The sequence below is a fragment of the Budorcas taxicolor genome, chromosome 19, assembly GCF_023091745.1.
Source record: "Budorcas taxicolor isolate Tak-1 chromosome 19, Takin1.1, whole genome shotgun sequence".
Lineage (NCBI taxonomy): Eukaryota > Metazoa > Chordata > Mammalia > Artiodactyla > Bovidae > Budorcas > Budorcas taxicolor.
Genome location: NC_068928.1, coordinates 11295839 through 11309702, shown reverse-complemented (window position 1 = coordinate 11309702; position 13864 = coordinate 11295839). Strand labels below are relative to the sequence as shown.

General features: G+C 35.4%; 1 protein-coding gene across 1 annotated transcript in view; it reads right to left on the bottom strand.

Moving 5' to 3' along the window:
- Window positions 1–13043: 13043 nt before the first annotated feature.
- Window positions 13044–13864, bottom strand: part of BRIP1 (BRCA1 interacting helicase 1) — a 182798-nt gene continuing 181977 nt past the window's right edge. Inside the window, exon 19 of the mRNA XM_052658404.1 lies at window positions 13044–13765. Within this exon, the coding sequence (XP_052514364.1) occupies window positions 13044–13765 (722 nt within the window). The remainder of the gene's footprint in view (window positions 13766–13864) is intronic.

Below are 13864 nucleotides of genomic sequence, written 5' to 3'. Positions count from 1 at the left end.
GCACAATGTGTCTCGTTTTTCTATGCTGCTATACTAAAAGAGTTTTTAGTTTTAGCTTTAATACTTATGGTTTAATGCCAAATGCTAAGTTATGCTAGGAATAGTTCACCTTTAATACCATATCATACTTTGCATTTTTTAATTAAAAGAGAGAATGAGCATTATTAATTGTAGTCATCCTCAGCACACAGTATAGTTATGTATAAGTAACTCCATATTAAATTTCAAGAACAAATGTAAACTTACCCTTGATTCTGCAAGGTTTCTAGGGTCACTTATTTCAGCACCAATTAAAGGACATGGGAATAGAGACTGGTTGATACAATTTCTACACTGTAAGTAGCTGGTTAAAGAACATTCTTTCATATTCCAGATGGCATTTAAAGATAAACCTTTCTCCATGCATACAAAAAATTTTAAAAGGCCTTTCATAAACTCTGAACTACCAGATTCAACATCTCAATTTCACTTATAAAGGTCTAATAGAAAGTGAACTGTACATTAAAACTGGATAATGTTTTTGAAAACCATTAGCCTAACATATTTATTTTAAAAAGGGAAAATTTTAACAATAATCTTTAGTCTAACATAGACAAGTATAGAAAATAAGCTTTAAAAAAGCCATAGCTGACATTTGCTAATGTCTATTGTGTAAATTCAAATAAGTTTACTCTCACAGCAACACTGAAGTATGTATTATTGTCCTCATTTTCTGGATAAGGAAACTGGGTTTCAGGGAGTACAAATTAGAATTTAAAAACAGTAGGCTGGGATTTAAAATGTCCAACTCCAAAATTCATGCTCCAGTCCATTTTCTTTAGTGCCCTCCTAAGGATCAAGACAGTTTTTCGAGAGAAAAATGTAATTCCTTGTTTTCAAATAAAACCATGTATAATTGAGACCACTATGAACAAATTTCTATATTCTACAGTAAAAAAAACTTGCTTATATTAATTAAATGTGGAATGGTACCCTTAACAATTTAAACACCAGTTAGTTTTAAAACAGAAATTTCATTATCACGTAAAAATGAGAATGGAATCTTTCTCATAATAGAAGCTGTAATAGAAAATACGTGAAGATTCATAATCTAAGAGAAGACTATTTAAAAAGAATACTACTTTAAATGCAAATAGTTCCTCAGCAATTAGAAAAGCTAAAGTAATTTTGTCCAACCTTCTACCCTGGAATATGTCTGTGGGAGCAACATTCTTCCTTTTACAGTACACATTCATAACAATAATAGGTATCATCATTAGATATCTGCTTTGGGGACAAAAAGTTTCTCCATATTGTTCAATTGAATAATCCACCAAACAAATCTCTAATATGTAAAGACAATCTTTATGTTGGACTGGCCTTTTAATGAAGTGAGTAAAACTGCAGATTTTCATGAAGAAAGTGAGAGCTCTAGGGATTCAATGAGCACTTGCTCTCTTTGGTAGGAATTAATGGTCCTCTGCCACAGAGGTGTTCAATAGCGTCAGAGAGAAGATAATAGGTCAAGAATGCCTACTACACACTCCAACCTCCCAACCTCTTCTGGGAATGAATGGTATTTGTGCCTGGAAGTTACTGAAAAAGCAGGAATGGAAACTCAGAATGAGGAGACACTGCATGATGTAGTTAAAAAAAACTAACAACATAGCCTTTCACTTCAAGCTCAAAGGTATACAGATGAAATGGGAAGGATCTGTGTAATAATCAATGAATCTGTGCAGAGTTGTAGTTCTCAAAAAAACTTCTTACAGTCTTCCATATTGCACTAAGCCCAAAAGTTCTTAACAACCACATATTCATTTTTTGATAAATGAGTACATTCCCACAAGAAAGAATTTCCAATTCCAGAAAAAATATTGAAATTGGTCAAAGCTGCAAAGTACTAAAGGGAACATTATTAGAACCATATGATCTGACCATATGTTTCTGCAGACATTTGTAACCAAAGTAAACATTCAGACTTGTCATGAATGGTCCACCTCTGACGGAGAAGCACCAGGGAAAATCCCAAGTCATAGCTTTAAGTGTCTTTTATGCTAAAGTATTGAATGAACTGATATTATCATAGAACTTAAGACTCTCAGTTTTTAAATGGGTAGAAAAGAGAGTTTAGATGAATCCACTGATGTTGAAAATGGGTAAATAATAGATGCTTGGTTATTTTAAGTCAGTATTTTGGAATAAAAGTAGTATGTTTCTCCTTGGCCATACTGCTTTGAGCAATGAGCGGAGTTTAGGATTATTTCTGGTTGAGTGCAGGGCCTGGGATAAATCATAATGTGTGGCCTAGTCCCTTCTATCTAACATTAAAAACAGGTATAGGCAGGAAAAAAAAACATGATGAACAGCTTTGCAAGTGGCTGGGAAATTGTAAAAGGGCAGTAGGCAACCTGAGACTTATTTATACAAAAGAAAAGGGACTTGGGTTTATGTGTCATTTGTTTGTATATAATAAGCATTCATCCCATTGTTTTTAGGAAGAGCTGTGGAACTGAGTCCCTTTTATCCTGAAGGTTGTTTCCATGAGTTATTGCCCCTCCTTTTCCCAAGTCAAGCCTGTCAAAGCATGCATGAGATCTGGATTTGTATGCCTTGGGAATATTTGGGTGGAGGGAGTCATTATTAGACACAGATAGATCACTGCCTCCTCTGTCCCAAAGTGGTATTTATTTATACATTTTTGTTTTGAACAGAGTTTGAGATTCTATTTCTTCGCCCTTCGCAATTCTTGAGACAGTGGAAATTGCTTTTTGTTTCAGAAGTCACATGAAAATGAAAAAAAAAAAAGTGCCTCATTTACACTTGAAGACTTTAGAAAAAGACCAGGAAGCAATGCAGTCAGTTTACCTTCATTGTTTACTTAAGTCTGATAAACCATTTAAGTGGCTTTTAAATGTTTAAGGGCAGCAATGTCATAAGTGGCATAAAATAAATTTTTTTTCTTCTCATCTGTATTCAACTCAGTTAAACAATGGCAAAAGGATTTTGTACAAGTTAACGTTCAGAAAGATTATTTGGATATTTATCAGCACAGTATTCTTTGAAAAAGCATTTCAAAAAAATTCCTGAGAAAAGAAGAAGGTGAAAAATATTTAGGAAAGGCATAGCACACTAACAATGATGCTGGTTTCCAAAAAATACGGACTATTGGATGCAGTAATTTATTAAGGTATGTTTGTGTACATATGTTAGTCAAGCAGAAGACAACTCAATGGAGAATTATTGCATAGTGTAACAGTAAAGCAAGTATATTATCATTAAAGCCTATTATCACCAAGCTATGCTGCTTCTCATAAAAACTCTATAGTTAGATGAAGTCCAAAGAATGTGACTGAATGGCTTCATAATTAGTATCTTAATTTTAAAATTTTTAGTAATCTAAAATTGTACCTTTCTCATAGAGTGTCTTGAGAAAGAGGCTAAGTTAATACGAACTAAACTACACTAAAAACAGTGTGGGGGGTTGCTATCAGTGACCTTGGTTTAGGTACTAAATCTCTCTGGGCCTGTTACCTCTTGTTTAACACAAGGGAAGGAGATGATATCTAAACTTCTGGTCTATCTAAAATACTAAAACAGTAGCAAAAGTATAATAAACAAATAAAAGCAATACCTAACTAAAGTCGCCAGTCTCAGGAGAACACGGTTCGGCTCAGTTTATGGAACTAAACAGTGCCATAAATCAGGAACTTCCTATTTTAAAGCATGTACCACCTGCAAGAGTGCAAAGACAAACACGGTCTTAATCTGTACAAACATAAGTCTGGCACAAAAGACAGAAGCAAAAATAAGCAATGCTGAAAATACAATTAATATGCTGAAGTTATGCACTGTAGAAGGGCAGAAAGAAAGTTAGATGAAGTATACTTAGCGCAGTTGGGAGGACAGCGTAAGTTTTCAGAAGACTAACGCCTTAGCTGAACTTCTCAAGATGAGTATGAGTTTTTCTCGTAAAGGGGAGGGGAACTCTGCATAGGTGGAAGAGCACCAGCACAGGCAGCGGATGTGAAACGGCATGGTTTGTTTTAAATACTATTCTTCAGTATAAAGTTAGCACAGGGTGGCAAGAGAGGAGGTTGAGATGCTGGCAAAGACCAGATCACAAGAAAGTCTGAGATGTCTTGGAAAACAAACTTATGGTTACCAAAGGGGAAAAAATGGGGAGATAAACTAGGAGGTTTGGATGAACACATACACATTATTATATATAAAATAACACTATTATATATAAAACAGATACCCAACAAGGACCTATTGTATAGCACAGGGACCTGTACTCAGTATTTTGTAATAATCTACAAGGGAAAAAAATATGACTGAATCACTATGCTGTACACCTGAAACTAACATGACATTGTAAATCAACTACACTTCAGTAGAATGAAAAAAAAAAATCTGGTATGTCTTCATGTAGAGTTTTGACCTGATCATGTATACAAAAGGATTTTAAACAGGTGAGTGAAATGATTTGCTTTTTAGACTAGCTAAATGGCAACAAAGCAGAAGGGGGGACTTCTGGAGAAGGACCAGTGGAACTGGTGGGAGAACTATTAATGCTAGTCTAGAAGACTCTGAGGATCTGAATTAATGCAATCACTATGAAGATGGAAAGTGATCAACTTTGCTCAACTCAACAATTTGGATGACTTGAGTAGTAGTTTCATATTTGGAGAACTAGATAGATGGCGGGGGTGGGGGGAGGGGGCTGCCATTTGAAACAGGAAGAGCAGGTCTCAGAAAAGAATTGTTTTACACAAATCGAGACTGAGATGCTATGGGATATCCAGGATGTGGAGCAGTCAGCTGGATGATGTGTCAGGAATCATCTAGCGCATAGTTCAAAAGAGAATACGATTATCCAGAGAAAGCACAGAACTGGGAAAGGGCACTTGGCTGAGAAAAGAAGCAACGTGTCAGTCTAGTCCAGTTATTGGCGGATAAGGGGAGAGAGGAACTATTAATAGCCTGGGAAAATACATGAGCTGAAAAGCAGTGCTGAGAATCTAATCAAGGCTGGAAGCCATAACTCTGTAGTGGCACCAATCCACACTATTCTACATAAATTTCAGCAGTGCTCAACTTTCCAGTGCAGTAACAGCAAAGACAAACTGATATTAAACTAGGTTTGAGGATTTTGCAGGACTGGAATAGAATTACAAAGGTGGACAGAAGTTCAGGATGCTGGCGGGAGAATAGTCCCAGTGACTGACTGAAGTCCAAACTTGGAAGCAAGGAAGGAAAGACTGAAGGAGGCTGATAAGCTAGGAGAAGACTGAGGAAGTAGGTGTAGGAGGGGGACTGGAGTAGGGCTTAGTCAGTGGAAGTGAGGAGATGAAATGGGGGTGAAATCACAGGAGTGGAAGCCAGAAGCTGAGGTTTCGGTATTAGGTGCTGGAAAGGTGTTAGGACACTGGAATAGAAAGTTACGACACTTTGGCTCTAGTTCTGACTCCAATGTCATTAGTCAGCTATGTTACCTTAGGTAATGCTCAGCTTTTTGAGTTGTTTTGAGATTTCATTCCCCTCCCCCCCTTTTCATTAAAAGATATTTACTAGGCACCTACTATGTGTCAAGCAGTATACTATGCTCCAGAATGGTTTCTGTATTCAAAAAGCTAATACTCCTTAATGTTAATGCATCTTCATTTAATATTGTAAAAATGCTGTAAAAACATTCTGGAAAGTACCCCCTTTGGATAAAAAATAAAATTGTGAGCCTTGCTTTCAGAATTTCAAGACTATAACTATCATAGAGAGGGTCTGGAAAACAAAGGTGGACTAAAATTTATACAAAAGCACAGAAATACGACAAAAAGGGTGGAAAAGTACACCATGACCTTGATTGTAGTCTCACTGCAATGTTTTGTTTTCCTCATTTATAAGAAGAAGGATAACGCCACCGTGTTGTGACTTTGGCAGGGTATTCTGAGAACCAAATAAGCTACCAGGTCTGAAAGCTCTCTGACACACTACACTATCTGCTATGCTCCAAGGCACTGCCGACGCATTGGTTATGTTCCTGCTTTGTTCCCTCTGGGTAAGTTAACATTCCATAATCCAGAGTAGGGAGGCTAAGAGATCTGAATATGGGAACTTCAGGAAATGAAGCATATTCTGCAATTCCTCGAGAATATATTTTAAAATTGTAAGCATTTTTCCGTTAAGATATTTTTAAAACTCTGTCAAGATGTTTCCTGTGTTAAACAGATGATGCTGTTAACTTACAGACCCTCTATAATCACAACTGTGCATTACAGTATGCATATACTGAACAAACACTGCTTTGCCCGTGCTACAGCTCTTATCACACTGTAGCACGAGTGTTTACTTACATGTGAATTAGGTTGTGAATCCCTAGCGGATATATCCTTATCATACTTAACATTGGTACCCCAGAGTATTAGCATAGCTCTTAATACAAAGTAGGGTCTCAAAATGTGTTAGGGGAGTTAAGTAGATGAATGATTAAATGCCAGGTAGGATGAAAAGTGTCTGGATCCTCAGGGGTCACAATGGGCCAGAGAGACAGACTTCTCAGCAATTGCAATACCATATAATAAATATTACACTGGGACAAAGGCAGGAAAAACTAACTTTGTCCCAGGGTGACAATGGGCTTAAAAGTCTTACAAGATAGCTATCACTTTGGCTAATCAATTAGTTAACATGAAATTCAATTCCTATTTTAGAATCCAATTGTGAAGGACAGTGCTGTTTATGGACATCTCAAACAGAATGTACAAAGATCCAACATTCTTTGTAGGTTAAAATTGGTAAAACCATCCACTTTGGAAAAAAAGAAAGAGAAAAGACAATCTCTGGCCCACAACTAAAGGATTAGAAGAAGTATGAGGGATTTAATGCTGTTAGGGCAATGAGAATAACAAATTTGGGAAGAGAAGGGTCACTAGAGTCTAGAAATTAGTCAAATGAAATGAGCATTTATGAGAGCCAAGTAGCATATATAAAGTCCTAATAGAAATACACGTTTAATAGAGTCTATCAATTAATTTAGTCAGTAAATATAATGTTGGGAGTTTAGCAGTAAACAACATAGACCACCTCCTGCCCCCAACAAAACTCCCCGCTATGGATCTTACATAGAACATCCTCAGTGCAACTTACATTCAGTGTTCTATTGATGACCTTTTTTTTTTTTTTTACTGAAACGTGCATATATTTTAAGATATAAAAATGAAATGGAAAAAATGGAAAATACATTTTCACAATACTTAAGTCTTGCTAGTGAAATAACCACACAGAATCTTTACCAAAGCTCAATTGTGCCTTTCAGCACTTGGACCAAATTCTAACAGGTTTACTAGTCCTTTTGAAAGTGCAATTTTAGGATCCTGAGGTAACAGTTATACTATTGTTGAAGTTTCCTAACAACTACTACTTGGACAGTGGTTCAAAATTTATAAAGTACTTTCACATATTGCATATCATCTCAGTTAATCACCACAATACTTTTCTTAGGTAGATATTACTCACTTTTTTCACTCCCAGAAAATAAAGCTGAGGCTTTATGAGTTAAAATTATAGGACCAAGGCCACTCAATAGGGCCAAAACTCAAACTCATACTTTTGACTCCAAATTCTGTTACCTTTCTCCTTGTCTGTTAAAAAAAAAGCTTTTATGTATCTGATACTCATGTTTGATCTATATTTTTAATGAAATTATTAACATTTAAAGGTGAAAATACAGAAGTTCAGAGAAGGTAAATAACTTTTGCTCAAAGTAAGTCAGCAGGTGAAACTGGAATATGTTTCCATGTCTAATGGTAACACCCATGTATACTGCAGATCAACTTTAAAGACTGAAATAGAGGAATATTAATACATCACTCTACCTTACTGTATTTAGGTAAGCCCATACTAAGGATGGGGCTTCCTTGGTGGCTCAGATGGTAAAGAAACCACCTGCAATGTGGGACACCTGGGTTTGATAACTGGGTTGGGAAGATCCCCTGGAGAACAGCATGGCAACTCACTCCAGTATTCTTGCCTGGAGAAACCCCCTGGACAGAGTAGCCTGGTGGGCTACAGTCCATGGGGTCGCAAAGAGTCGGACATGACTGAGCGACTGAGCACAGCCCAGGACACACTAAGGATGGCACAAAGTGTTTTTTTATATTTCCTACTGCCTTCTGCTTTAGGTAATAATTCAACTTCATAAGCAATAAAATCCTGAGTGGCAAGGTGGATTACTTGGGTCCTTTTACAACAGATACAATAAAAGAGATCAATGTTTGAAAGAATAGTTAGTATTTAAATAGGAATATCATAACACTGAAAAAAAGGGAAAGTCAGAGAAGTCTGAAAAAAAAGGGAAAATGTACCAAGACAACACTTGATCCAAAATAATAACAATCAGTATTTAATATATCTCTAAATCTTTTCAACTATATATGTATCATATATAAAAGATGATGGCATCTAACTTAGTTTACATATATGATATGGCACTTGTACAATTAGTGCTTTGTAATAGCAAGGAGACAAAGAAAACATTTTAAATTTATCTTTGTAAATACTGACATAAAATTATTTAATGTAAAATGATGACATTTTTGGGACAAGCACAAGAGAATCAAAATCATAGAAGTTGCTTTATTTTAAAGTGTACTAAATATCTACCTCTTTGTGCCTTGTTAACAAATATTCCTTTTAATCAGAATTTACAAAGGTTAGATTTTCAAAGGTTAAATTTATGGGAATAGCAAGTTTCATACAATTTTTGTTTTCCTTGCAATATGTTGAAACTTGTTTATTACAGAATGGAATTTGGTATAAGATGGGTTGTTTTGGATCTTGTCCAGGAGTTTAATTACTGAAAGCACTTCATTATAAGATGGTTTCACCAATAAGGTGATCCACTGGCTCAGATCACATGGATATTATAACAAGGCCCCATTGTAGAGTACAGGAAGCCAGGCAGCTAATGGTCTATCAAATGAAACCTTAAGAAACAAAATGCTTTTTTTTTTCAGTAGACATGAAAATCATTTAAGGCTAGAAAATCATAAGCCTAGGTCATCTATTTAAATTTCCATTTACTGAAGTGATGTCTTTATGTTTAATTGCTACATAGCTACTTTATATTAGTTTTAGCTTTCTTAGACATTCACTGTCTGATGTGGTCTTAAATTTATTTTTTATTATGAAAAAGTTCAGTTTTCATACTGCCTTTCTATTTACAAAAAATTGACTGCAATTGTCTATGGAAATAGACAAGAATCTACCACAAATCCATAAAGATTAAACTAAAATCTTGTGCAGCACGCTGATAAATCTGAGGCTAAACAGATCACGAGCAAGAACTGTGTAGTAAGCAACTATCCAAAAAATGTCATCAGAGATTAAATGACAATAACCAATCTTTCAAGTGATTTTACAATAGGTGTTTTGATTTCATGAAGTTTTATAAGCAATTCCAAAGAATTCAGTAGCCTGAATGTGTTTAACTATAGGAATGCAGCACAAGGTCATACTGTAGAGACATAACACAGAAGAGCCTTCAAAATTTAGTGCCTTAAATAGAAAGACAAGAAAGAATAAAGCATTAATTTCTAACACAATTATTCAGGTTTCCCTGGCTCAGATGGTAAAGCGTCTGCCTGCAATGTGGGAGACCCAGGTTCGATCCCTGGGTTGGGAAGATCCTCTGGAGAGGAAATGGCAACCCACTCCAGTACCCTTGCCTGGAAAATCCCATGGACAGAGGAGCCTGGTATGCTACAGTTCATGGGATCGCAAAGAGTCGGACACGACTGAGAGACTTAAAATAATTCATGTAAATATTAAAACTCATGACACATCTGCTCTTTGCAATGTACTTTTCTTCCATGAATCAAGCCCTTTCTCCAACTAGATGTTTTGCTGATTCGTGGCCTGTATGTTCTATGTATTTTTAGTCTTTAAATAAATTAGTAGATAATTATTTAATTTGGATTGAATGGGTAAGGCAAATTACACGATGAAAAAACTTGTCTTAAATATCTCAAAAGCTTTAAAAAATAAACTAGCCAAATGACTTCTCCTTATTACTATATAAAGATCCGTCTAGTCAAAGCTATGGTTTTTCCAGTAGCTTTGTATGGATGTGAGAATTGGACCATAAGAAAGCTGAGCAGCGAAGAATTGATGCTTTTGAACTGTGGTGCTGGAGAAGACTCTTGAGAGTCCCTTGGACTGTAAGATCCAACCAGTCATTCTTAAAGGAAATCAGTCCTGAATATTCATTGGTGGTCAATATTTTGGCAGCCTGATGCGAAGAACTGATTCACTGGAAAAGACCCTGATGCTGGGAAAGATTGAAGGCAGGAAGAGAAGGGAACGACAGAGGATGAGATGGTTGGATGGCATCACCGACTTGATGAACTTGAGTTGGTGATAGACAGGGAGGCCTATGCTGCAGTCCTTGGGCTTACAGAGCTGGACAAAACTGAGCGACAGAACTGAATACAATACAATGAGTCTTTATTGTCAGTTTATCACCTATCTATCTATCTAATCTATCTATCATCATTAGGGGAGACTCCATATAAAGCAAGAGTGTGCTCCACATATATGATTGACTTACCAAGTAATAACTGAGGATTTGCCATAAGTCAGATACTCTTTTAAATGCTTTTATATGTTTTTACTTGAACTTTCTAAAACATCTCTTTAAAAAGTATTTTATCACTAATGAAAATGTTCTACTTCTACTGTTTATAAAGGCCTAGTACTTTACTTCTTGCAAAACCATCTTGGTCAAAGCTGTGATCTGAGGAGACTATGTACCTGTTTCTACCATGAAATCATTGTACAAAATTTTTGTACCACCACTTGGGATTACTATAAGCTTGTGCCACATCTCTATGTGCATTCTCAGTAACTGAAATTTTTAGCCTTGGAGAAAATTAGATTTTGGCAAGAATAAATTATATCTAGGGAAAGGGATGGTATTTGAGATTGAGTTGGATAAGAACACTGGTGGCTCAGATGGTAAAGAATCTGCCTGCAATGCAGGTGACCTGGGTTTGATCTCTGGGTTGGGAAGATTCCCTGGAGAAGGGAATGGCTACCCACTCCAGTGTTTTTGCCTGGAGAATTCCATGGGTAGACGAGACTGGTGGGCCACAGGCCATGGGGTCGCAAAGAGTCAGACATGACTGAGTGACTAATACCTTCACTTTCTTTCCTTTGGATAATCACACTAAGATATGACTAAAAAATACTGTACTTGGTTCTTCTCCAGTAGTTTACCAATTCTTCTAAAGACAATTTTAAGCATTCATGAATACTTTAATTGCAGCAATGTTAAAATATTTTTCTTCCTAAGTTATTATGCACATATTCAAACAATTATTCATGTTATTTTTATACAAATGGTTTGCTTTAAGCATTTTGCAACAAAAGCAAATAAAAATTCAGAATAAAATATCAACACATATTCAATTATGGATTTTTAAGGTTGAAAGGGATCTGCATAATTTTATAGTATCAAACTACACATTTCACAGATGAAACTAATTCCCCAAAAGGCATGACTTAGCAAATTTTAGTGGCAGAGCCAAGAACAGAGCCCAAGTCTCTTGCCTTCCACCTGGTATTTTCCTATTATCACACTACCCTTTATGTGTGGATTAAACACTATGCCAAAGAGGACAAATGATTTCACCCTTTCAAAACAATTTAGAAATTACCTTTTAATCCAGTGTTTGAAACTTTTTACTGATCACCTAAGAAAAAGATCTAATACTAGATGGCACTGAATATATCCCAATCTACAGATGCAGTCTTTAACTGGTAAATTACCCATTTAAATTTCTTTGAATTATGCTTAGAGTTGTAACATCCAATGCTATAGAAACAATTAAGCTGTATTCAATCTAAATGCCACTGAAATGAAAGTAAACATATTCATATATAATAAATCATCATCCCAAATAAAGAGATACCTGACTTCAGGGAATTTTGACTTGAAAATAATGAAACACATCCACAGCTTGAACAACTCATAAAATTTCAATTCAAATCACTCACAAGAAGCCTAAATGTCTACTGAATAACAGATGTCTCTTGGAAAAGATCAGTGAATGTATTTTTAGAATAATATCAGAGAAGAGCTTTTATAACCATTTTTAATCAGAAGTACAGCTTCATTCATAAAAACAGAGTCAAAATTTACAGAAAGGCTTACTGAGATATCACAGAACATTTTTCAGCTACTGTTACATGTTTGGGTTTACTTATTAAGTTTATATTTGAAGTTTCCTATCTTGGCTGCATAATTGAAACCTTTCAGCTAGAAAAGATCACTTTTTTCCACAATAGTGATGAAGCTAAACAATCAGAATTGAAAATCTGGAGTCTTTAATTTGGCATCTTATGATTTTATATAAATTTGTTTACAACATGCTTGATTTAGGTTTAATGGACAAAAAACAATTTCAATTAGAAATGCATGTAGTTTTCTTCTTAATTCTTAATTACTTAGAAGTAGAAAATTTAATATAGGAATATACTTTTCAAGAAGACTGTGACTTCTAAAAAAAAAAATCTCAGACTGATCTGAGAAATCTAGAGAAACATGATCCACGGATGACTGGATTAGACTGCTATTAATTTTTACATATCAGTCTGAAAACAAATGGATGAAGAGGATTACAAAAACAAATATTCATGTGAAATTTAAAGTGCACTAGGAAACTACATATCTTCCAAATTGATTAATTCAGTATAGCATTTAGCAGAGGAAGACTTCTTGGAGGAAAATATTTTTTAAGAATCAATTTATTAAAACTTGAGAGTAGTAAAATTTATATTTTTAAACATAATATAGTCTTTGGATTAAAGTGAAAAATATATCTCAAACTAAAAAAAAAAACCCAAACCATGCTACTTATCCAATTTACAATATAGTTGAATATATGCATGATGGTATGTTTTTATAGCTTGACAGTTAAGTATTATTACCTAACACCAGGAACACATCTTTATTTTTGGAAGAAGACAATTTATATCCATTTCCTGAGTATTTTCCCAGTTCCAATTCATTTATGAGTTGTTTTTACATTACTTCCAGGGTCATCAACTTTACTTTCTTTAACAGGCATGAGTCTTTTCAACTTTGTGTCTGTGCAGTCCTCAGCTTCCATTTCTCTGACTGAATCCACTCCTTTTGTAGTTTTAATTTCAAAAAGATCTTCAGTTAAAATGCAGTTTGAACTATTAGTCAACCTACTGTCTCTCTCAGTTCCAGCTAGCTCATTCCTTTCTTCATTTGTATCTACAGGATCATAAAGTTCAGGTGTAAAATAGATAGATTCATCCTCTGCTTCTGTTTCAGAAGCTGTATTTGAAGCAGAAGGTTCAGCTTCTTCACTTACTACGGACAACGGAATTGCTGGATCTTCTGAATTCAGATTAGTAGCATCGACGTTTGTAGATGGAACAATGGTTTCTGATTGAGGGCATACTCCAAATGATGTATCTACTGTCAGATATGAGGACTCATATTTATCAGTGAGTGGCAAAACTGTTTCACATTTCTTTTCTGTTTTGAAAGTGGAAGAAGTAGAGGCACAGTCCTCTGATGACCTAACCATAGGTGTTCCAGTCAGAATTTTACCAGTAAGACACTGTCCCCACACATTACTCCCAGACCAGCTAATTCGGTTTATTTGTTTGCTGAAGGTGGGGCTTGTGGATCTGGAAATCACAATTCTTTCTGCTCCTACTGCCTGGGCAGACTCTTCTAATAATTCTGGATCATCTATAAATACAAGGGTGTAAGAGTGTTAACTTTCTGCTCCTAACATCATAATTGTTACATTAAAAGTGATTTTTGTTAGAAATACTGAAATAACTGTAT